Source organism: Thalassophryne amazonica, chromosome 6, assembly GCF_902500255.1.
Source record: "Thalassophryne amazonica chromosome 6, fThaAma1.1, whole genome shotgun sequence".
Lineage (NCBI taxonomy): Eukaryota > Metazoa > Chordata > Actinopteri > Batrachoidiformes > Batrachoididae > Thalassophryne > Thalassophryne amazonica.
This window is the reverse complement of record NC_047108.1, coordinates 3,659,007-3,685,081: the sequence shown is the minus strand read 5'-3', so window position 1 is coordinate 3,685,081 and position 26,075 is coordinate 3,659,007. Positions and strand designations below refer to the sequence as shown.

General features: G+C 43.0%; 1 protein-coding gene across 6 annotated transcripts in view; it reads right to left on the bottom strand.

Moving 5' to 3' along the window:
• dennd2da (DENN/MADD domain containing 2Da) overlaps window positions 1-26,075 on the bottom strand; it is a 248,382-nt gene that overhangs the window by 123,122 nt on the left and 99,185 nt on the right. For 2 of the 6 annotated variants that reach the window (XM_034171660.1, XM_034171661.1), the window contains 2 exons: window positions 22,484-22,531; window positions 19,790-19,874 (listed from right to left, as the gene is read on the bottom strand). In XM_034171660.1, coding sequence (XP_034027551.1) covers window positions 19,790-19,874; window positions 22,484-22,531 — 133 coding nt within the window. The remainder of the gene's footprint in view (window positions 1-19,789; window positions 19,875-22,483; window positions 22,532-26,075) is intronic. The other 4 variants (XM_034171659.1, XM_034171658.1, XM_034171662.1 and 1 more) reach the window with 4 other exon arrangements.

Below are 26,075 nucleotides of genomic sequence, written 5' to 3'. Positions count from 1 at the left end.
TGCCCGTCCACTGAGCCAAATATCTGTCAAGGAACTTGGGGTATTTCATAATAATCTGACTGTGGTGGGTTCCCATGCCCCTTCCCTCTTTGCGCAAGTTTCACGGGGGTGGGGGTTTCCAGGCACCCAACCTTGACACTTGCACAAATTTCATCCCTGCACTGCCACACAATTCGTTGTGCCAATGCGTCCCGCTTTGTCCCGCTACATAAAATAATAACTTTGCAGCCAAAGACGCATTTGCTCATCCCTCCCAGAATCAGAGACAAATTATTTACAGCTGCGGGTTGTTTTGTGCGCGTCGTGTAGTGGAGAACACATTTGGAATCTTTTGTCACTGGGAATTATTAATAATATATAGTAATGGATTGGTAAAACAGTTGTATTTTCATTTCTTGTTATGAGTTTAGATAATGTACAACCCAAATCCCAATGAAGTTGGGATGTTGTGAAAAATGTAAATAAAAACAGAATACAATGATTTGCAAATCCTCTTCAACCTATATTCAATTGAATACACCACAAATACAAGATATTTAATGTTCAAACTGATAAACTTTATTGTTTTTGTGCAAATATTTGCTCATTTTCAAATGGATGCCTGCAACACGTTTCAAAAAAGCTGGGACAGTGGTATGTTTACCACTGTGTTACATCACCTTTCCTTCTAACAACACTCAATAAGTGTCTACACACACACACACACACATATATATATACATATATATATATACACACAACCCCTGGCAAAAATTATGGAATCACCGGCCTCGGAGGATGTTCATTCAGTTGTTTAATTTTGTAGAAAAAAAGCAGATAACAGACATGACACAAAACTAAAGTCATTTCAAATGGCAACTTTCTGGCTTTAAGAAACACTATAAGAAATCAGGAAAAAAATTGTGGCAGTCAGTAACGGTTACTTTTTAGACCAAGCAGAGGGAAAAAAATATGGAATCACTCAATTCTGAGGAAAAAATTATGGAATCATGAAAAACAAAAGAACGCTCCAACACATCACTAGTATTTTGTTGCACCACCTCTGGCTTTTATAACAGCTTGCAGTCTCTGAGGCATGGACTTAATGAGTGAGAAACAGTACTCTTCATCAATCTGGCTCCAACTTTCTCTGATTGCTGTTGCCAGATCAGCTTTGCAGGTTGGAGCCTTGTCATGGACCATTTTCTTCAACTTCCACCAAAGATTTTCAATTGGATTAAGATCCGGACTATTTGCAGGCCATGACATTGACCCTATGTGTCTTTTTGCAAGGAATGTTTTCACAGTTTTTGCTCTATGGCAAGATGCATTATCATCGTGAAAAATTATTTCATCATCCCCAAACATCCTTTCAATTGATGGGATAAGAAAAGTGTCCAAAATATCAACGTAAACTTGTGCATTTATTGATGATGTAATGACAGCCATCTCCCCAGTGCCTTTACCTGACATGCAACCCCATATCATCAATGACTGTGAAAATATACATGTTCTCTTCAGGCAGTCATCTTTATAAATCTCATTGGAAAGGCACCAAACAAAAGTTCCAGCATCATCACCTTGCCCAATGCAGATTCGAGATTCATCACTGAATATGACTTTCATCCAGTCATCCACAGTCCACGATTGCTTTTCCTTAGCCCATTGTAACCTTGTTTTTTTCTGTTTAGGTGTTAATGATGGCTTTCGTTTAGCTTTTCTGTATGTAAATCCCATTTCCTTTAGGCGGTTTCTTACAGTTCGGTCACAGACGTTGACTCCAGTTTCCCCCCATTCGTTCCTCATTTGTTTTGTTGTGCATTTTCGATTTTTGAGACATATTGCTTTAAGTTTTCTGTCTTGACGCTTTGATGTCTTCCTTGGTCTACCAGTATGTTTGCCTTTAACAACCTTCCCATGTTGTTTGTATTTGGTCCAGAGTTTAGACACAGCTGACTGTGAACAACCAACATCTTTTGCAACATTGCGTGATGATTTACCCTCTTTTAAGAGTTTGATAATCCTCTCCTTTGTTTCAATTGACATCTCTCGTGTTGGAGCCATGATTCATGTCAGTCCACTTGGTGCAACAGCTCTCCAAGGTGCGATCACTCCTTTTTAGATGCAGACTAACGAGCAGATCTGATTTGATGCAGGTGTTAGTTTTGGGGATGAAAATTTACAGGGTGATTCCATAATTTATTTCTCAGAATTGAGTGAGTCCATATTTTTTTTCCCTCTGCTTGGTCTAAAAAAGTAACCATTACTGACTGCCACAATCTTTTTTTCTTGATTTCTTATAGTGTTTCTTAAAGCCAGTTGCCATTTGAAATGACTTTAGTTTTGTGTCATGTCTGTGATCTGCTTTTTTTCTACAAAATTAAACAACTGAATGAACATCCTCCGAGGCCGGTGATTCCATAATTATTGCCAGGGGTTGTATACACACACGGTAGTGTTCAGAATAATAGTAGTGCTATGTGACTAAAAAGATTAATCCAGGTTTTGAGTATATTTCTTATTGTTACATGGGAAACAAGGTACCAGTAGATTCAGTAGATTCTCACAAATCCAACAAGACCAAGCATTCATGATATGTACACTCTTAAGGCTATGAAATTGGTCTATTAGTAAAAAAAGTAGAAAAGGGGATGTTCACAATAATAGCAGTGTGGCATTCAGTCAGTGAGTTTGTCAATTTTGTGGAACAAACAGGTGTAAATCAGGTGTCCCCTATTTAAGGATGAAGCCAGCACCTGTTGAACATGCTTTTCTCTTTGAAAGCCTGAGGAAAATGGGACATTCAAGACATTTTTCAGAAGAACAGCGTAATTTGATTAAAAAGTTGATTGGAGAGGGGAAAACATACGCAGGTGCAAAAAATTATAGGCTGTTCATCTACAATGATCTCCAATGCTTTAAAATGGACAAAAAAAAACAGAGACGCATGGAAAAAAACAGAAAACAACCATCAAAATGGATAGAAGAATAACCAGAATGGCAAAGGCTCACCCATTGATCAGCTCCAGGATGATCAAAGACAGTCTGGAGTTACCTGTAAGTGCTGTGACAGTTAGAAGACGCCTGTGTGAAGCTAATTTATTTGCAAGAATCCCCCGCAAAGTCCCTCTGTTAAATAAAAGACTTTCAGAAGAGGTTACAATTTGCCAAAGAACACACACACACACACACACACAGTGAGGAAAATAAGCATTTGAACACCCTGCGATTTTGCAAGTTCTCCCACTTAGAAATCATGGAGGGGTCTGAAATTTTCATCTTAGGTGCATGTCCACTGTGAGAGACATAATCTAAAAAAACAAAACAAAAAAAAAAAACAGAAATCACAATGTATGACTTTTAAAATAATTTATTTGTATGTTACTGCTGCAAATAAGTATTTGACCCCCTACCAACCAGCAAGAATTCTGTCTCTCACATACCTGTTCATTTTTCTTTAAGAAGCCCTCTTATTCTGCACTCTTTACCTGTATTAACTACACCTGTTTGAACTTGTTACCTGTATAAAAGACACCTGTTTACACACTCAGTCAATCACACTCCAACCTGTCCACCATAGCCAAGACCAAAGAGCTGTCTAAGGACACCAGGGACAAAACTGTAGACCTGCACAAGGCTGGGATGGACTACAGGACAACAGGCAAGCAGCTTGGTAGAAGACAACAACTGTTATGATTATTTATTAGAAAGTGGAAGAAACACAAGATGACTGTCAATCTCCCTCGGTCTGGGATTCCGTGCAAGATCTTACTTTGTGGGGTAAGGATGATTCTGAGAAAGCTCAGAACTACACAGGAGGACCTGGTCAATGACCTGAAGAGAGCTGGGACCACAGTCACAAAGATTACATTAGTAACACATGATGCTGTCATGGTTTAAAATCCTGCAGGGCAGCAAGGTCCCCCTGCTCAAGCCAGCACATGTCCAGGCCCGTTTGAAGTTCATCAGTGACCATCTGGATGATCCAGAGGAGGCATGGGAGAAGGTCATGTGGTCAGATGAGACCAGAATAGAGCTTTTTGGAATCAACTCCACTTACCATGTTTAGAGGATGAGAACAACCCCAAGAAAACCATCCCAACCGTGAAGCATGGGGTGGAAACATCATACTCTGGGGGTGCTCTTCTGCAAAGGGGACAGGACAACTGCACCGTATTGAAGGGAGGATGGATGGGGTCATGTATTGTGAGATTTTGGCAAACAACCTCCTTCCCTCAGTAAGAGCATTGAAGATGGGTCATGGCTGGGTCTTCCAGCATGACACTGACCCCAAACACACAGCCAGGGCAGCTAAGGAGGGGCTCCGTAAGAAGCATTTCAAGGTCCTGGAGTGGCCTGGCCAGTCTCCAGACCTGAACTCAATAGAAAATCTTTGGAGGGAGCTGAAACTCCAAACCTGAAAGAATTGGAGAAGATCTGTATGGAGGAGTGGACCAAAATCCCTGCTGGAGTGTGTGAGAACCTGGTGAAAAACTACAGGAAACGTTGACATTGATTTTCACAAATGTTGAAATACTTATTTGCAGCAGTAACATACAAATAAATTATTTTTAAAAAATCATACATTGTGATTTCTGGATGGTTTTTTTAGATTACGAGGTCTGTCAATAAAGTATAGGTCCTTTTTATTTTTTTCAAAAACTATATGGATTTCATTCATATGTTTTTACGTCAGACATGCTTGAACCCTCGTGCGCATGCGTGAGTTTTTCCACGCCTGTCTGTGACATCATTCGCCTGTAAGCACTCCTTGTGGGAGGAGTCGTCCAGCCCCTCGTCGGAATTCCTTTGTCTGAGAAGTTGCTGAGAGACTGGCGCTTTGTTTTATCAAAATTTTTTCTAAACCTGTGAGACACATCGAAGTGGACACGGTTCGAAAAATTAAGCTTGTTTTCAGTGAAAATTTTAACAGCTGATGAGAGATTTTGAGGTGATACTGTCGCTTTAAGGACTTCCCACGGTGCAAGACGTCGCGCAGCACTCTCAGGCGCCGTCGTCAGCCTGTTTCAAGCTGAAAACCTCCACATTTCAGGGTCTATTGATCCAGGACGTCGTGAGAGAACAGAGAAGTTTCAGATGAAGTCGGTTTCAGCATTTTATCCGGATATTCCACTGTTAAAGGAGATTTTTTTTAATGAAAGACGTGCGGGCGGATTGCAGCGTCGGCTCGCAGCCGCCACGACGCTCCGCCACAGGAAAAACACCTCTGTTGAAAGCCTTAAGGACAAGTTGGAACATGTCCAGCTGATAAACAATTTCTCATATACTCACTCCACTGAAAGCCATCAAAAGCCACCTGGATTTTAACAAATGGTTATCAACACGGAGGTGTTTTTCCTGTGTCGCTGCGCCGCGTCGGCTGCGTCCCGACGCGCGGACCCGTCTGCATGTCTTTCATTAAAAAAATCTCCTTTAACAGTGGAATATCCGGATAAAATGCTGAAACCGACTTCTTCTGAAACGTCTCTGTTCTCTCACGACGTCCTGGATCAATAGAGCCTGAAATGTGGAGGTTTTCAGCTTGAAACAGACTGACGAGGGCGCCTGAGAGCGCTGCGCGACGTCTCGCACCGTGGGAAGTCCTTAAAGCGACAGTATCACCTCAAAATCTCTCATCAGCTGTTAAAATTTTCACTGAAAACCAGCTTAATTTTTTGAACCGTGTCCACTTCGATGTGTCTCACAGGTTTAGAAAAAAATTTTGATCAAACAAAGCGCCAGTCTCTCAGCAACTTCTCAGACAAAGGAATTCCGACGAGGGGCTGGACGACTCCTCCCACAAGGAGTGCTCACAGGTGAATGACGTCACCGACAGGCGTGGAAAAACGCACGCATGCGCACCAGGGTTCAAGCATGTCTGACATAAAAACATATGAATGAAATCCATATAGTTTTTGAAAAAAATAAAAAGGACCTATACTTTATTGACAGCCCTCGTATGTCTCTCACAGTGGACTAAGATGGAAATTTCAGACCCCTCCATGATTTCTAAGTGGGAGAACTTGCAAAATCGCAGGGTGTTCAAATACTTATTTTCCTCACTGTATATATCTCACCCATAATCATCCTGATATTTTCTTTGACTTCTATTTCCATAATTGCAGACTGTATTAAACCAACATATTTCATGTTTTTGTATTTTTTTATTTTATTTGTTAATATACATCCATTCCTACATTAAATGCCTGCAACATATTGCAAGAAAACAAAAAGGTTGGGACAGGGCAGTTTACTCTAAATTTAAGAATTCATCATTTTTACAGCCTGCTTTCTTGAAAAATATTAGGAGATGAATACATGAACATTTCCAAGTCACTGAATATTTGTTATACACCCATTACACAAAAGGCAGAATGAGCCCAAGACCCCTCTGAATGAAATTTGACCTACATTTGGGAAGTGTTGAGGGGCATTCGCAACCATCGTACAGCATTCTGAGCGCAGTCTAAACAGTCCGGACCGGTTGTGCAGCCTCCCCGAATGTTTTGACCATGTTCAAAACAATTGTGGTGCAGTCAAAGTGGAAATATATCTAACAGTAGTCAAAGTCCCCTCTGACCACAGTTTGACTGCGTTCTAAATATTCTCATCGCATCAAAACAGCATTCAGAACAGTCTGATCGTGCTCAAGAGACATTCACCATGGTCAGGCATGTCAAATGCATGTCCCCTTGTGCCACGGATGAGCAGTATGTGCACCTCCACTGAATCCTGTTTGGGGTGCACAAAGGAAATATTATGTGCAATGCATGTGGCACAAATTCATCTTGTGAACTAGACGTGAACACTGGGCAATCAAACCGAAAGCACCATGTGTCACTGCGAGTCAATGTGTCTCAGAGCTGTGGAGTAGCACGCATATCTGACAGGGGTGTTATATCCATAATAAACCTTACAGATACACTGTCACCCCCCCTCACCCCCCACAGGTTAGATAAAGTAGGTGAAATAATATGATCAGTATGGCAGTAACACCACAAGAACACGCACTGTGCCGCTGCCCCAAGGCAAGTCAATGCATTTCAGAGGCTTGCCACGGCGTGCCACAGTGCAGCTGCATGCCGTGTCAAGGCTGTAATACACATAATCTGACATGCACACCACTGAAGCGTTTAGGAGGAATAGCATTCCAACTGTACTGTCAAGCCATTGCAATATAAATAAAACAGAAAGTTACTTTTAGAATGGCTCCAGATGCATCTCACAACGCAGGGTGAAGAACAGCCAGGCTGCGGCCTGTGATAAAACCCCTGTCATCCCGGGAGCGCCATGAGATGCAAGTGTGGACGGTACATGCTTTGCCCACCATGAAATGTATATCTCATATGACGTGCCATCCAGCAGCGCAACGCGCAACGTCCATCTGGACGCCCCTTTCACGTCAGGGCTCATGACATGCGATCGCAAAGTCCAGACAGTGTGAGACACTGACTGAAATGCAGGACACATGCGTGAACCATGCCGTGGTCATCTCATGGACCACACCATGCGTGCGTGAGGCTGCATCATCTGATCCATGTGAATGGGGTGCAGCGTTCCGCTACAGAGCTGATTTCCAAGACTGCGAGAGCGAGAGAGCGCATTGGGTGGCCTGAGACTGCTGTGTAATGCTTTACTGTCAGGACCTGCCTCACCTCCCCCTCTGGCTATATTTCGTCCAGGGTCCCCCGAATTTGGGTTTACTGTGATACACTGTGGACAGGTGGCTATTACCGGTGACTGCAGTGGTAATAACAGTTGTGGGTGTGCACGTTGGTGTTGTGATGGCTCTAATACTCTGAACACACTCAGCTACGCACACTACAGTTATGCAATCATCAGAGGACCCTGGTATACATGTTCACAGTTCATAGGTTGGATATCATCTGACATCCAGAAGGAAGACACGACAAATGTTCAAAAGATAGTGGACCACAGCACTCGCTCTGCCACGCCCCTCCCCTTGCTTGCCTTCCACCCAAACTTCGGGTGGCGATTGGAAAGCATCCGCACAGCATTCGAGTGCATTCTTGTTATTCTTACTGCATTTTGACATTCTGCATTCTGGGTATTCATACTGTGTTCCAACTACAGATGAACTGCATTCGTAAGCATACGCACGGGATGTTCATGAATCAGTTGAGGCGGGATCTGCACACATTCTAAGTAGTCAAACGACATTTGTACATGGCTGTCCAAATGTCTGTTCCTCCCAAATGCGCCTCGCAGTTTGGCTTTTTTATTTCACCATACTGGCTGATTCGGGTTGATTCCTGCTCATTCGTGCAAAGTGTGATGGGGCCCTTAGACTTTATTTATATCAGTCATTCAGAAATACAAACAGTGTGGTACTTTATGGTAAATGTGTCAGGTAGGCAGTTCTGAAAAACTAAATGTCCATGCTGGAAAGAGACGAGTGAGGGAAGCTACCAACACAAAGAAAATGGTAAATAAATGAACTGCATTCATATAGCGCTTTTCCATCTGCATCAGACGCTCAAAGTGCTTTACAACTAATGTCTCACATAAACCCTGATGTGAGGGTGCTGCCATACAAGGCGCTCACTACACACCGGGAGGAACAGGGGATTAAGGACCTTGCCCAAGGGCCCTTAGTGATTTTCCAGTCAGGCTGGGATTTGAACCGAGGATCCTCTGGTCTCAAACCCAATGTTTTAACCACTAGATCATCACCTCCCCTAAAGACTTTTTGGCTTATGTGGGTATGAGTGGAGAAACAAGGATTTATTTTTATCTTCATTTTTCATATAGTCCCAACTTTTTCTGATTTGTGGTTGTTTCTGTTATATTTCTGTGCTATAAAGAAAAGTGTTAACATTTTATTGTTTTTTTAAAACTTTTTTGAACAAATGTAAACACAGAAGAAGGAAAAATGCATGGGCATGTGCAAACAAACTTTGACATAAACTGAAGAGAACAATGCAGGCTGATTTGACTCCCCAAGAGATAAGTTACTTTGAAATAAATAAATTATAGCTGCAGCCTAATAACTGAAAAATAACAACATAAAACCAGCTTGTATTTTTATTATGACTTAAGTTCATGTTAGTGTGATGACGTCATCCTGTTTTTTTCTCCTCCTCAGTCACGTTTTGTGCTTGAACATAGAACAACTACATCAGCTCAAGTTGTAAAATAACAGCATCTTAAAGTTCAGTTTTTAAGGAATTTTTATCATTTCTTTTGTCTGTGATGATGCTTAATGCACAAATGGACATAAATCTCTTCTCATAAATTCAGTATAACTGTCGCCAACATGCAGACATGGTGTGAACACGATGGTGCTGTCAATACTGCACTGGTAGTGACAGTGGAATGAGAAATAAAGCTGCTCCACAGCTTTGTTTTGTTTTTTCTTATCATGCTGCTCCACACTTGAGTTAAAATACTCCCTGTCTGCTCTGCGCACGCTGTCTCACATACACTCAAGTTCTCATCCTCACTCAGCAGAATGTTTTTGGACTCGGACGCTACAAAGTTCTCGCCTTCGTGAAGATGCTGCGTGTGACTGGTTGCCTGCAAAAGTGCTGCAGTTACGTCACAGTGTCACTCAAGTCTGAAATCCTCTGAGATTTTCAAATTAACCCTCTGGAGTCTTGGCTATTATTGGGCGTTTTTGACTACTTTTGGTTTTACCTTCATACGAGGTCTGTTAGAAAAGTATCCGACCTTATTATTTTTTTCAAAAACCATATGGATTTGAATCACGTGTGATTGCATCAGCCATGCTTGAACCCTCGTGCGCATGCGTGAGTTTTTTCATGCCTGTCGGTTGCTTCATTCGCCTGTGAGCAGGCTTTGAGTGAGGTGTGGTCCTCCCCTCTTGTCTATTTTTTATTGCGAATAAATGTCTGAATGATTTGGATCTTTGTTGCATCAATTTTTTTCCAGAAACTGTAAGAGACCTCCAGGTGGACACCGTTCGAAAAATGAATATGGCTTTCAGGGACGATTTTATGGGGATTAAACAGTTTACGGGGTGTTACTGCCCCTTTAAGGACGGCCCACAACTGCTGAGAGCGCAGCGCGCTCCCAGCGCCGATGGACAGGCTGACACCCTGCAGAAACAACCAGATCATTTCCAACGTGAAAGCTTTGTTGATCCAGGACCTCGTCTGACTTTCACAAAAAGGCAGAAGATGTGGACATCAGCGCTTTTTCCGGCACATTCCACTGTTACAGGAGTTGTTTTTTTCATGGAAAAAGAAGCCGAGGGACGCACCACGGAGCCGTTCATTACGCGGGACAAAACCACCTCAGTGTTGGTCTCACAGGACGGCTTAAAGGTGGATTTCAGACGGATTCCGGTTGCTTTCCAGTCGTGTGAATATCCGATTGTGATTGTGCATGAGCTGGACATGCCAGAACATGTCCTGTGAGGCTTCATCATGGCGTTTCTTTTCGCCATGCAGCTCCGCCGCGACGCGCGGAATTCCTCCGCCTTTGTTCCTCTTTCCATGACAAAAACTCCTGTAACAGTGAAATGTGCTGTTCATTTCTAAACTGGACGCTGTCTTGATCCGGTATGTCCTCTGACTAGCACAGGAATTGTGAAAAGACGTGGACATCAGCACTTTTTCGGCACATTAAGACAGACATGCGGAGGAGTTCGGCGCGTCGTGATGCAGACGCTCGGCGCAAAGAAACGCCATGATGAAGCCTCACAGGACATGTTGGGGCATGTCCAGCTCAAGCTCAATTTCTCGGATATTCACACGACAGAAAAGCAACCGGAATCCGTCTGAAAGCCACCTAAAAGCCGTCCTGAGAGACCAACACCGAGGTGGTTTTGTGCCGCGTCAAGAGCGGCATGGTGGCGCGTCCCTCGGCTTCTTTTTCCATGAAAAAAAAAAACCCTTTTGTGAAAGTCAGACGACGTCCCGGATCAACAAAGCCTTCACGTTGGAAATGATCTGGTTGTTTCAGCGGGGTCTGAGCATGTTGATCGGTGCTGGGAGCGAGCCGCGCTCTCAGCAGTTGTGGGCCATCCTTAAAGCAGCAGTAACACTCCTTAATCTGTATAATCCCCATAAAATCGTCCCTGAAAGCCATATTAATTTTCCGAACGGTGTCCACCTGGAGGTCTCTCACAGTTTCTGGAAAAAAATTGATGCAGCAAAGTTCCAAATCGTTCAGACATTTATTCGCAATAAAAAAACGACGAGAGGGGTGGACCAGTGCTCACACAAAGCCTGCTCACAGGCGAATGACGGAACCGACAGGCGTGAAAAAACTCACGCATGCGCACGAAGGTTCAAGCTTGGCTGATGCAATCACACGTGATTCAAATCCATATGGTTTTTGAAAAAAATAAAAAGGTCGGATACTTTTCTAACAGACCTCGTATGTTTAACAAACCATTTTCATACACTCAACAAAAATATAAACGCAACACTTTTGGTTTTGCTCCCATTTTGTATGAGATGAACTCAAAGATCTAAAACTTTTTCCACATACACAATATCACCATTTCCCTCAAATATTGTTCACAAACCAGTCTAAATCTGTGATAGTGAGCACTTCTCCTTTGCTGAGATAATCCATCCCACCTCACAGGTGTGCCATATCAAGATGCTGATTAGACACCATGATTAGTGCACAGGTGTGCCTTAGACTGCCCACAATAAAAGGCCACTCTGAAAGGTGCAGTTTTGTTTTATTGGGGGGGGGGATACCAGTCAGTATCTGGTGTGACCACCATTTGCCTCATGCAGTGCAACACATCTCCTTCGCATAGAGTTGATCAGGTTGTCAATTGTGGCTTGTGGAATGTTGGTCCACTCCTCTTCAATGGCTGTGCGAAGTTGCTGGATATTGGCAGGAACTGGTACACGTTGTCGTATACGCTGGTCCAGAGCATCCCAAACATGCTCAATGGGTGACATGTCCGGTGAGTATGCCGGCCATGCAAGAACTGGGACATTTTCAGCTTCCAAGAATTGTGTACAGATCCTTGCAACATGGGGCCGTGCATTATCCTGCTGCAACATGAGGTGATGTTCTTGGATGTATGGCACAACAATGGGCCTCAGGATCTCGTCACGGTATCTCTGTGCATTCAAAATGCCATCAATAAAATGCACCTGTGTTCTTCGTCCATAACAGATGCCTGCCCATACCATAACCCCACCGCCACCATGGGCCACTCGATCCAAAACATTGACATCAGAAAACGCTGTCTGCCATCTGCCCTGGACAGTGTGAACCAGGATTCATCCGTGAAGAGAACACCTCTCCAACGTGCCAAACGCCAACGAATGTGAGCATTTGCCCACTCAAGTCGGTTACGACGACGAACTGGAGTCAGGTCGAGACCCCGATGAGGACGACGAGCATGCAGATGAGCTTCCCTGAGACGGTTTCTGACAGTTTGTGCAGAAATTCTTTGGTTATGCAAACCGATTGTTTCAGCAGCTGTCCGAGTGGCTGGTCTCAGACGATCTTGGAGGTGAACATGCTGGATGTGGAGGTCCTGGGCTGGTGTGGTTACACGTGGTCTGCGGTTGTGAGGTTGGTTGGATGTACTGCCAAATTCTCTGAAACGCCTTTGGAGACGGCTTATGGTACAGAAATGAACATTCAATACAGGAGCAACAGCTCTGGTTGACATTCCTGCTGTCAGCATGCCAATTGCACGCTCCCTCAAATCTTGCGACATCTGTGGCATTGTGCTGTGTGATAAAACTGCACCTTTCATAGTGGCCTTTTATTGTGGGCAGTCTAAGGCACACCTGTGCACTAATCATGGTGTCTAATCAGCATCTTGATATGGCACACCTGTGAGGTGGGATGGATTATCTCAGCAAAGGAGAAGTGCTCACTATCACAGAGTTAGACTGGTTTGTGAACAATATTTGAGGGAAATGGTGATATTGTGTATGTGGAAAAAGTTTTAGATCTTTGAGTTCATCTCATACAAAATGGGAGCAAAACCAAAAGTGTTGCGTTTATATTTTTGTTGAGTGTAACTTAGAATGTAAATATAAATTGTAAATTTCAAAAATATATGTAAAAATGCAACATAAAGTTATATACAACAATTCACATTAAAACACAGGAAATGCTTCAGGCATTTTTTGTGGCTATTTACATGCAATAAGATGCCACACAAATTATATTGTGTCACTCAGAAAAATAATTCCTGTTCAGTGCACATCAGAAGCTCCAAATATTTGCACAGATTTTCCACCTCAATATCCATGTGTATTTTTCACTAATTTCATGTTTTGATAGCATTTTTATTTGTGTGGGTACAGACTGTCCTGACTGTGTTAGTGGCCAATAAATTAATAAATAAATAAAAATACTAGAAGCACTCAGAGAGTGCAAACCTCCGCCAAGGCCATGGGGTCACTGACGCCATAACATCTACACGCCGTGGAATCATTGAACCTAAAAAAGTCTAACAATGATGTTTGCTCAGTAGTAAAAAAAAGTTTCATCTGCTGTGACTGGATAGCATGTATCCTTAGCGCTTGGCATCACAGTTTATTGCAACTTGCACCTTTCCCAGAAGCTTGTTGTGTGGGCCGCCAGAAGAGGAGGTACTGCTGGCCCACCACCAGAGGGCGCCCTGTCTGAAGTGCGGGCTTCAGGCACGAGAGGGCGCTGCCACCTCCCAAGAGCTGCCGGGTTGACAGCTGTCACTCATCGGCTATGACAGCTGTCACCAATCATCTGCGCCTCACCCCAAATAAAAGCAGGACGACACCTCCACCACGTCGCCGAGATATCGTTCTTCCAAGGAGGTAACTCTCTCAGCCTGAGAATTCCTAACGTTGTTTTCAGTCGATACATTGTTGCAGCTGTCTTCCCGAAGGACCGGCGTATGCTGCGACTGCTTTGCTCTGCATTCCGCCAGATAAGTAATTAGACAGGAGCTGCATGAGCGTGTGATTAGAGGTGGAGGTGGAATAACCACCATCCTTGTTACGGGGTGCACACACACCCACACCTGACTGTTTTTGCTCTTCGCCAGCAGTACCAGATCCGACACGCGGAGACGGTGGCCACCTGGGGGACTCGGGAACTGGCGGCTCCAGTATCCTCCTGGTTTGGTGGCGGAGGAAATCGTGTGGTTCCGGTTTTTCTCCAGACGGACGTCTCCTATCGTCGAGCCTGCCCACACGACACCTTTATTAACTGACTTTGTATTCATTCTATAATCTGCTGTGTGTAGTTGTGGCATTCACAACAGTAAAGTGTTCAAATGTAACTTCTCCTATTGTCCGTTCATTTGCGCCCCCTGTTGTGGGTCCGTGTAACTACACTTTCACAACAAAGCTACTGTCATCTGAGCACTGATATTGATATTGCATGTGCTTATAGACAAAAACAAATAAGAGACAAAATTCAATTGATTATTCAACTAAACTGCAAATATATGAATTTTTTTAACATTTATGAAACACTTCTCTAAACAAGGCCATAGGGTCACTGACCCTAAAGAGATTCCCTCCTTGGCACAGTGATCTATTTCTTTTTGTGAGAACATAATTAGATGGGCATGAGAGTGAACACAAACAACTGGGATGAGGGAAAACAGCGCACAAGGGCAGAATAATAAATTACTAGGAACCAAACATGAGAACTAAAAAGCAACCATCAGCTAATAAGTATTTCAGAAAACTACATATGAACAGATCAGAGAGAGCAATAAGAAAATAAACACTAAAGCACAACTAAACTGAAACTGACAAAGAAAACAAAGCGGTAAAACAAACTAAGTAAAACAGAGACTACATGATAACAGAAAACAAAACCGGACCTAACAGCATAACTGATAACACAAATGAGAAAAGCAAAACAAACAAGTGATAAACTAATGATCAATAGTGAACACACAAACTTACAAAACAAAACTGAACAATGGCCAAGGTATAAAAGTAACAAAGAAACAAAGTGACAAAGCAAAAGAGAACAGGGAATAAACACATATACATACACACAAATAACTAGTAGATCAAAGATGAAGCAGAAGGGGAGTAAGAGGAAAAGTGGCAAAAATGGACTCCAAACCCCGGATCCGGACTGAAACCTGACGATTAATTACTTTCAGCAGCTGCTGACAACAACACCCCCTCCCCCACAACCTCAACATGACAATGATAATCAGTTTTGCCAGTACTCACTTCATAGTCACCCTTTCTTGACTTCAATGAACATAAATACTTGTTTTATAAAAAATAAAATAAAGACCTCTTTCTTGACCTCATATGTAAATGTTGACAGCACTGGAACAGTAAAGTTTTTTAAACAATTTATAATCTACACTGTTTACAAATGTAACTATTAAATTCTAACATTTTAATTAAAAAATTAATTACTTTTAATTAAAAATTAAATTAATTAAATTATTATTAGCAGTAGTAGTAGTAGTATGAAAAATTGTCTTCAAAAGTGGATCTTTAATCTAGGGGTGTGGAAGAGGAAGCAAGCCCCCCCTTTCTGCCTGGATTTGCCCCTGGATTTCCATCTGAGCAGGAAGAATTGACAACGTGTATTTATGGAAAAAGCACGACCAGATTGAGAGGTAGGTTTTACGTTTTTCAACATTTTTGTACACCATGTCATCCTCAGAAAGAGACTATAGGTGCATTTGGGTGGAAAAAAACAAGCGTTGTTACTGCGTGCAGATCACCTGTTTTTAGCGAGGGCCCACACGGAGCAGCACAGAGTTTTAAAGAAAAAAAAAAAACAAAAATGTAAAAATGTCTTAGTAAAGCTCAGTGCAGGTGTGCTGTTGTCACCGCGCTTTGAGAGACAACAACTGTTCTCAACTCTGAGCTGCACTGCAGAAAACAGATGAAAAGCTTGCAGCATCAAACGTTTCGTGGAAGAAGTGGGCAATTCCGTTGAACCGCAACCTCCGCCTGCTGATGGGCTACTGCGATCAACCCACAATACAAACACAATTCAGAGGTTGACATCACGCTGCTGTAAAGGGGTATCGGGTGTCTAGTATCGGAGCAGTTTTATGATTACATGTACATACATACGGGATTGGGCCAATACTGATACTGATGCACCAATGCCAATACTGGTATCGGTGCATCCCTACTTGGCTTATTAACAAAATTTAAAAAGTGGTGTGGAGGTTAAATTCCACACGTTCAACACGCATTCAAACAGACGCTCAGAGTGGAGCTGCCTGTGTGCTATGTCCGCTTAATTGGGTCATGTGACTTGACGGGGAGGCGTGTCAATCAACTCCAGAGGGTTAAAAGCAAAAAAAAAAAGCAACAATTGTTTCATTTAATTTGACTTCTATTTCACTGCAAACAGTATGATCCCAAGATACGTTATGTTTTGTGAGATCTACTTCATTTCAACTGTTAACCCTTTAGGGTTGACGGATGCACCAGTACATCTCAGGGCACTCTTCATCACATTTCTCCTAAAAAAAAAAAAATCAGCAATGGAATGTCACAGTGTCAACCACTTCCTGAAAGTATATATTCTTATCTGTAAAATGGATCTTTCCTCTAGATGATTTTCATTTAGTCTCAGAGACAAAGAAAATCATCATGGAAAAACACATCATGGGATTTTTTTCTTTAGGAATGGTGCAGAAATTTTTAGATTTTTCCAAGCGCTAATGTCTTTTTTTTTTTTTTTTTTTTACAGTTTTCATCACAAAAGGATTTTATTCATTCAAAAATTACATGACAAGACCAGCAGACAGCAAACAGGTAACAGACATCATCTTATAAATATGTTCCTGTCGTGTAGTCCCAAGCAGATGGCACTGCTGCAGTGCATGCACATTTTAAAAAATTTATTAAACAATTAAAATTTTTGTCACTACTTTTGTGTCTGAAATGTGTACGATTTTAACAGCCTCACAGCTGATTTATAGGCCTTTCACATTGCATGCTTTGGACGCCTCAGGTAATGCCTCCCATCGCGTTAACGCGTCAAGCCTCAACACGTGATGTCAGATGCGTCGCGTCAGAAACGGCAAGGGGGGCAGAGACTGCTACGTTACACTCTGGCTGTTTCCGCATTCCGAAACCCTGCTGGGAGAAGCTTTTTTTCAGCTACTTTTTGGAGTGACGACTTGGTCGGATGTCGATCGACCGCGACAGTGGGCCGACACACACAGAGCAGCCGGGGTTCCAGTCTCATCCCTGGGCAGTGCGACACAAGCATCCGGGGTGATGGAGCAGACCCACTCAATCCAAAGTTTCCCATTTTTTGGATATATACAAATACCCGGTTTGACCAGCGGAGCTTAGTTCTGCAGCTTCACTTACTCCACTGCTGAAAGTTTAATGATCACCTAACGTTAGCTTAGCCTTTTCGCACAGCTGAGCTGAGTGAACACTTCAATTTGTAAATGGTTCAGTCTATTTAACAAATAAAGCTACAGCTTTTTATGGAGCCCACCTAGGGACATGGTGGTTAATATTTTTGGGCCCAGATTATTATGTTCCCTCACAATATTATTGCGTTCCCTCGCAATAACTTCTGAGTCCATATTTCCAGCCTGGCCACACAAAGGTTCATTTGGATTGATTGCACATCATGGATAACCAGAACTTGATTAAGTTTTACTTTAACCTGGGGTTCACATACAATAATATACTGGAGGCTTTGTCTGTGAGAGACAATGTGAGCATGAAGACTCTGAAGCATATTTTAAAGAAAAACTTCAAAAACTTCCAGTGATGAGCTGAACACCATGATGTCCAGTCAGAAGAAAACATCTCTGCTCTTCAAAACAGGAGAAAAGTGTCTTCAAAAACTCCACCAGAGGTCAAAGCTGCAGAAGAGACCTTCATCTTGGTAAATGTCCCGAGAATCCAGCAATCCAACACCTGCTTCTAAATAAAAAGCTCTTTAAACAGCAACTATTTTATTATTTGTTAAAAAGCTGTTTCACTTTATATTTTAACAATAAATGAATGGATCATTAAAAATGTCCACAAAATCAAAGTTAAGTCAGAAGACATTTGCACAGGTAGAAGCACATTCACAATCACGAGTCAAATTCATATTTTAGAAATGACTCTGTCCTGATCACAACAATCGCATATTCTGACGTAATTACAAGTTGAAATGACTCAATTAAAAAAAAAAAATTCATCATGTTTATGTCACAGAAATCCTACTTTACAATCACACTGCAGTCACTGTTAAATTATCTCCTGTTGTATTTATAATAAACATTTGTACTTATTTACAGTGTCTGTTTTTCTGGTTGAGATATGAATAATCTTATTTGTCTAAAAATGTCCAAGGTTCCTTATGTTAAACAAGAAATCAACTAATCTGAAATAACAGGTAAGTTATGGTTTTAATTTACAGATGAAGAAAGGTTTCTAAAGAATCTTTTTTTTACTATTTTAATTATGTGTTCTAAACTTTTTTTTTTACAGTAATCACAAATTAATCACAGCATCACTTCCATTTTGCATAGATTGATCATCAGTCCAAAGGCTCTGGCTGCAGTAGCCACGCAGCAGTCTTCCGTGTTTTGGCCTGACGCCTCGTTTCTATTGGACAGCGTGAAGCTACGTCATAGCTCAGAGCTGCGAAAGTTGGATTGGGTTGAACTTCGACCATGGCAGCCTGTCTACAAGCGGCAATGCGCACTCCTGTCAGAAGCGTCGCTTTAGCTCGCCTTTTGACGCGACGCTTCTAATGCATCTAAAAAGCAACGCATCTCATTGGAAATAATGCTTTTTAGACCAACTTGTGATGCCTCCGACGTGGCTGACACCTCAGGTGTGAAAGGCCTATAAGGCCCATACCAACATCAATAGACTTTTTGCTTAACGATTCCCTTATCGGTTCTTCAGAGCGGCCGTTGTTTTTGAGTGTGTTTGTCGGGAAAATGATCATTTCTCTACAATGATGACAGACCCTGCAGCAGGTCTGTAATCAACAATTTCTGCAGCGCGGCTTTGCTTTGAACCTTAAACCAATGAAGCAGTGCTTCGATCTGCTGCTTCGTTGGTTCACTGCTTAGCTCCTCTTCAGAAGCGGCACCTCCGCTTCTTATCCCCTCTCAAAACCATTTAAATATGGCAATCGTGAGTCACTTTTGTGTGGATTAAAGTGACTAACTGGAACTCCTGTCTTGTTGCAAGAAAGAAAAGAGAATCGTCCTCCGTTCCGTTGCTCCAAACACTGTGCCACTCTCTGCTGAGTCGAGTCCACTCGGAATTTATAACTTTAAAGCGAATCACCGTGTAAATCAAATGACACCTCTTTCCAAACGTAATACAAACAATAAACCGAAATTGATCAAAATGTTTTTTCCTCCCAAAATGAGACGTCCTGGCTGATGTGCAGCAGCCCAAGACTGTTTGGCTGCAGACCTGCAGACTCCAGCAGCCATCTGAGATCAGCTTAGATGTATGGAGAGACAATCATGCCATTAATGTCTGAAAGGAAATGCTTTTGACAAAAACTACAGATTTTGTTTATTTCTGTTTATGTCCAGAGATCAAGGATCCAGTGACCAATTTCATATTTATTTACTTTAAGACTCAAGAAAATGTTCTGTAACTTGTAAAACCTACTTGTAGTACACAGAAAATCTTATCAATACCCATCCCTAAAGATGACTCATATTATACAGTTTTGTCCTTACTTGGCAGCAAAAATAAAGAAATGCTCATACTGCAATAAATGTGCAAGGCATCATAGTCATCAAGTCATACAGTGAGAGTTGAAATCGTGGTAATTATGGCAAAATCTGAATTGTTGGCACCACTGCAAACAGTGTTACTGTCCAAATACTTAGACTGACATCTTTAATGACAGTGAAATGTCACACTCACTGTCTGTCTTGCCTCTGCGAAAGGATGACCACATGGCACTAAACCTCTTGAGGGTGCCCGACTGTCCTCCTCCATCGTCAGTACCTGTTGAAGAAAATCACATCAGCAGCTCATCACTGAAACTTCACACCAGATCATCAGCCAAATGCACCTTTCATTTATTCGTTCACACTTTGAGCAAATTACACTGAACAAAACAAAGGCAACACTTTTGTTTTTGCTCCCATTTTTCATTAGCTGAACTCAAAGATATAAAACATTTTCTATATACACAGATGACCCATCCATTCATCCATTTTCTTCCGCTTTATCCGGAGTCGGGTCGCGGGGGCAGCAGCTCAAGCAAAGCCGCCCAGACCTCCCGATCCACACACACCTCCCAAAGCTCCTCCGGGGGAACCCCAAGGCGTTCCCAAGCCAGCCGAGAGATGTAGTCCCTCCAGCGTGTCCTGGGTCTTCCCCGGGGCCTCCTCCCAATGGGCCGTGCCTGGAACACTTCTCCAGCGGGGCGTCCAGGGGGCATCCGGAAAAGATGCCCGAGCCACCTCAACTGACTCCTTTCGACATGGAGGAGCAGCGGCTCGACTCCGAGCTCCTCCCGAGTGACCGAGCTCCTCACCCTATCTCTAAGGGAGCATCCAGCCACCCTGCGGAGGAAACTCATCTCGGCCGCTTGTACTCGTGATCTCGTTCTTTCGGTCATGAGCCAAATCTCATGACCATAAGTGAGGATCGGAATGTAGATCGATCGGTAAATCGAGAGCTTTGCCCCCCTACTCAGCTCTCTCTTCACCACGACGGTCCGCTACAGAGACCGCATCACTGCAGATGCTGCACCGATCCGTCTCCCTTTTTCTCTCTCTCTCTCTCTTTTTCGCCCTCTCTCTCTCCCTCTCTCTCTCTGTCTCTCTCTCTCCCTGTCTCTCTGTCTCTCTCTCCCTGTCTCTCTCTCCCTCTCTCTCCCTGTCTCTCTGTCTCTCTCTCCCTCTCGCTCTCTCTCTCTCCCTGTCTCTCTGTCTCTCTCTCCCTCTCTCTCTCTCTCTGTCTCTCTCCCTCTCTCTCTCTCCCTCTCCTCTCCTCTCCCTCTCTCTCTCTCTCCCTCTCTCTCTCTCTCTCTCCCTCTCCTCCCCCCTCCCTCCCTCCCTCTCTCTCTCTCCCTCCCCCCCCCTCTCTCCCTCCCCCTCCCTTTCTCTCTCTCTCTCTCTCTTTCCCTTTCTCTCCCCCTCTCTCTCTCTTTCCCTTTCTCTCCCCCTCTCTCTCTCACTCTCTCTCTCCCTCTCTTTCTGTCTGTCTCTCTCCCTCTCCCTCTCTCTCTCCCTCTCACTCTCTCTCTCCCTCTCTGTCTGTCTCTCTCCCTCTCACTCTCTCTCTCCCTCCCTCTCTTTCTCTCTCCCTCTCTGTCTGTCTGTCTCTCGCTCGCTCGCTTTCTCTCTCAGAAGGAAAGAAGAATTAAGTTTTAAAACTGAGGTTCCACTGTATTTTAATCCTGTATATTTACTTTTGAGAGGTGGGAGTGGATCGGTTAACTGCCTGGGTGGTTGTCATCCAGGAACTGAGGTGGATCTGTGGTGTCATGAATGCGGTGAAGCATGACAGCAGCACATGCTCCCAGATTTGACTTACATTTAGTTTGTCCAATTACTTTTGAGCTCTGAAAATAGATAATGTATATAATAAAATGGGTATAATTCTTAAATGCCCTGTTCAGGGTGTACTCCGCCTCATTCCCTATGACTACTGTCGGGATAGGATCAAGCCCCCCCCAACCCTTAATTAAAGTAAGCAGGTATAGAAACTAGATCATGGGTCAGCAGTGAGGGCAGAGACACTGCAGGTTTGCCTTGCAACCAATCACCTCAGCAGGTGGGTTGCTGATGAGTTTCTCTCCTGAACATAAACACTTGATTGTCAATGAAATCACCTGCTGAGGTGACTGGTAGTAAGGAAAACCTGCAGTGTCTCAGCCCTTCATGGCACAATTGCCCACCTCTGAACTAGATGGATAGATGGCTGTAATTCATAAATGGTTAATGTGATGTTTCTGTTAAAGTCATTGAATTAAAAATGAAAGTCAACACTACAAGAACATCTTGAATATTTAATTTTTAAATACACTGTGTGGATGCAGATGTATTATTAAGAACAAGTGCGTAGTCTGCACTAACCCATGGAGCCCGAGACAAACTCAGACAAGTCTTTTATAAAGTATAAGTCAGTGATTTTGACCTTTAACATTTTGACCCCAAAATCATGCAGCTTCTTGGAGTTACCGTGTCTAAAACACATACCACATTTGGTGACAATCGGGCAGTTAAAGTTATTGCACACACAAGAGTTTTACAAAGTATGTTCTAGTGACCTTGACCTTTTGACCTCAAAATCAATAGGCTTCTTGAGGTCACTATGTCTAATACATACACCAAATGTGGTGACAACTGCAACAGTACAACTAAAGTTGTCTCGCTCACAAGTGAAATGTCACCCGACTGACTGACTGACTTCCCATGCACACAGACATGTGGCTGTGTTGTGAGTCCAGACGTCTTTAGTGTCGTATTGTGAAAAACGAGTAGTGTTGAGTGCTGATCTGGTTGACAGCAGCACACGAGCTGTTGCCCAAGAACCAGAATCTGTCCCTGGTAAAAGGAAACAAGGACGGAAGCAGGACGCATCCTTCCAACTTGAATACTTACTGTGTTTACCTTCAGCACCTGAGTTGAGGTCACCTTTGGGCTGCTCACCTGAACAACACAGAGAAAACCTGGATGAGCAAACAGGCTTCCTCCAGGGGCAAAGTATGAGCTGGAATGTGCTGGCTGAGAGATCATGTTTACTTTTGTTAAGATGACAGATCATGACTAAATACTTTCCTGCTGTGACTGACACACCTTTGTTTAGAAGAAGAAGAATGAAAGATTCCATTTGCACCAAACTTTACAGACAATTGTTTCCACCAGCTCCCATCATTTTGGACTTTTAAGAATGTTTTCAAACAATTGAAGTGCACGGGTGAGTTGTGCACACAAACAGCACCTTCTGGCTCCTGAGAGTGCAACGTGCAACATACTCTGACCCAACCTGTTCCAGCCAACGTCCTCAAGAAGAACCCTTCTGGTGGTTCCAAAGTCCAGACTGAAACCCACAGGACAGTTTGACTTTGGACTTAGATACACAGGGGTTTGGCCGTGTTCCCTTTGTGATGTCATTTCAAAGTACATATTTTAGAAAAACATATCTGGCCTATGGCCTCCCACATGTTGTCTGTGAAGCAGCCCAGATTTCATGTGTCTTCTTTCAAAACAAGTCCTTCTGTATTCTGCTGTACCATGAACAAGGTGTGTGTGCACAGTCTCTCCAATCACAGCCACTGCAGTGTCTGATGTCTCACAGACAGGTGGATGCGGACCCGGCGCCACGAGGTGGCGTTTGGGGGCGACGCCCCCTCACATCATCAACCCCGCCCCATCGGATGTGAGAGTTATCAAAAAATAAAAAAGAAAGAAAAAGAAATACTGGAAAATATAGCAAAATATTAGTTATTCAATAATATCATGTATTTAACAAATAAACCAAATTAATTAACTAAAGTAATTAATTTTAAAACAAACGGATATGGCGTGTGTCTGTGTTCAAGCGATTTGATAGGTTGAGGGTTGCGTTTGTCAGTGCAGCAGAGGGCAAGGATCCTGAGTCCAGCGATCATGGCAAGGTGGACGAATTAAAGCATGCTCGATTTATTCAAGCAGTGTCAGAGCTGGAGCTCCTGGGATTCGTCAAGTCTAGTTAGTGCGAGAACTCTTTCTCAACATTAAAAAGAGTGCTCAGTGATCACAGATGCAGCATGCTGCATGAACTAAAGGCGAACATAGGCTGGGCAGACACTGTACGATATTTTCAATCGTTGTACTTGGCTCCAACTCAAACTGTGCGACAAAACCGCAGGGTTTAAAACTTCAGAGCGCACGATTCATGTTCTCACACTGTACGGCCCGATGCTCTGATGCGATCTGACTGCTCACATTGTACGTTCAAAAACCACACGTCGGAAGCTTTTTTTTTCTTTAAAAAAAAATTATTTCATGCCTATCAGCGCGCACAGTGAGTGAAATCAGGTGGGGGGAGACTGAACGTATATGTGCGCGCGCACACACAGCAGACAGCAACATGATCCATGAGAGGACAGTTAAAAAAAAAAAACATCAACATTCATAACAGGTGTTGCTACTTACAATGTTGTATAAATAAACTATATTTCATACGGAGTCATACAGCTGTGCAAGGTGCAGCTACTTACTCCATCTGTCGTAAATCCTGCTGTCTGTTGTGTGTGCGCATGCGCGCATATACGTTCAGTCTCCCACCGCCTGATTCCACTCACTGTGCGCGCTGATTGGCATGAACTTTAATATGATATTAGGTTATTGCGAGGGAACACACAAAAAAACATAAGACTTTACATGAGAGAACTGTTTGCTCTCCAGTGTTTGCTCATCGACAGTGCGCAAGGTAATCAGCACGTAGACGCTTGTAGTGCTGCTTCAGCAGCGTGGAACCCTCACGAGTCACGACGGCCGACGGCCATTAATAAGGCTGGCATTTGAGAATGACCTAACCAGGAAATTCAACGGAGAGTGGTGAGATGTCCTTCTCAGAAGATTCAACGCGGCATCCAACCGAAGGCTTCAACTCTTATGAGGTAGGCTAGCATCCAGTTTCCACACAGAATTTATGTTAAGATATGGACTTTTATGGTACGATAAAAGTTATGTATTGTTGTAAATATATCTACATGAAAGGTTTATCTTTGACCCGTTGTGTGACTGTCATTCCAATTGCACTGTGTTTGTGCTTGTGATGGAGGGCTGTATGTGGGGTTAATCTACTGTCTCGTGTCGTTTCTCAGATCAGTTGTTGGTTTGGTTTTGTGGTATGCAGGAGATCACTTGACCGAGGGTCTATACGTTCAAATAATAATTAAAACAATACTGTCATCACTCTTTACTCTTAGTCAGTCTCTTACAATGGTGTAGCCTAAATACACGAGCTTTCTAGGAGCGCACCCAATTCATTACGCACGCTCAGAGGCACGTACCCTCCAGTGCGCACCTTTTTTTTTTTCTGTATGTATGTATATATATATATATACACACATACATACATACATACATATATATACATACATATACACACACACACATTAAAATTTTGTCAGCTCAGTAAACATTAAATTTGGACAAATGGCAGCTAGGTTCAGAGTTCATGAGACGTTTGGGCCACCCTCTCTGTGCATGATACCATCACAACATGAACAAAACCCATATTTCCAACAGAACGTGTCCCACTGAATGCATCATTCACCTACAGCTGGAAGGGATGAAGTTACTCACTCAGTTTCATATACTCCGCCTTGATTTGTGATAACAAGTGTAAGTGAAGCTCAAAGTCCAGGTAAAGTAAGACACCCAGTGTCCCAGCAGCACTGGAACCATATCAACCACCATGCCTCAGCTCCATGCTGTATGACCTTCAGCAGCACAGTGTTTGTTTGCAGCTTTGCCTGCATGTGCACATGTCAAACACAGTCACACCCTGAGGCTCTCCAACATGTTCCAACAACACGGCGTCAGGAGCAGTGGAGCCTCTGAGGCCTGCAGTCCCGTATATGTAAACACATCAGCTACACCTGCTGATCCTGTTTTACAGGCAGACTCAAACCTACAGCAGCTGTCGGCACGACCACAGAGCGCAAAAAAAGATTCAGTAAACCGGAACCTTTTACACATACGGCCCACAAGGTACCAAATCCACTTCAGTCAGTAGCCACATTCTTCTGGTCGCCTGACAGCAGCAGTCTCAAATTGTATTAACAGAAAAAAAAAATTGCACACACATGCTTTTCGCAGGCATTACAGAGCTCGTTTCTTCTTCATGAACCTCAATCAACATCAAATTGTACATAGGAACTCCAAAGTGTGACATCACATATCCATGACAACGTTCCAGCTGATTCGACACGTTTGATCAATTTGGTGACACAATGTCAACTTAGTTCACACCTGGAGCACGAATAATAGGGGTGTCTGAAAAAAATCGATTCACGTCTGAATCGTGATTCTTATTCTGATTCTGAATCGATCCAAAATGTCCAAGAATCGATTTTTAAAAAGCATTTTATTAAACATTTCCTTGCTTACTCGCTGCATGTACTGTTTGTCAGGCAATGGCTTCCATACTATAGCGTCTCCGCAAGGCGCAGGGGGGTCCGGCGTGCTTAAACCATTCGTG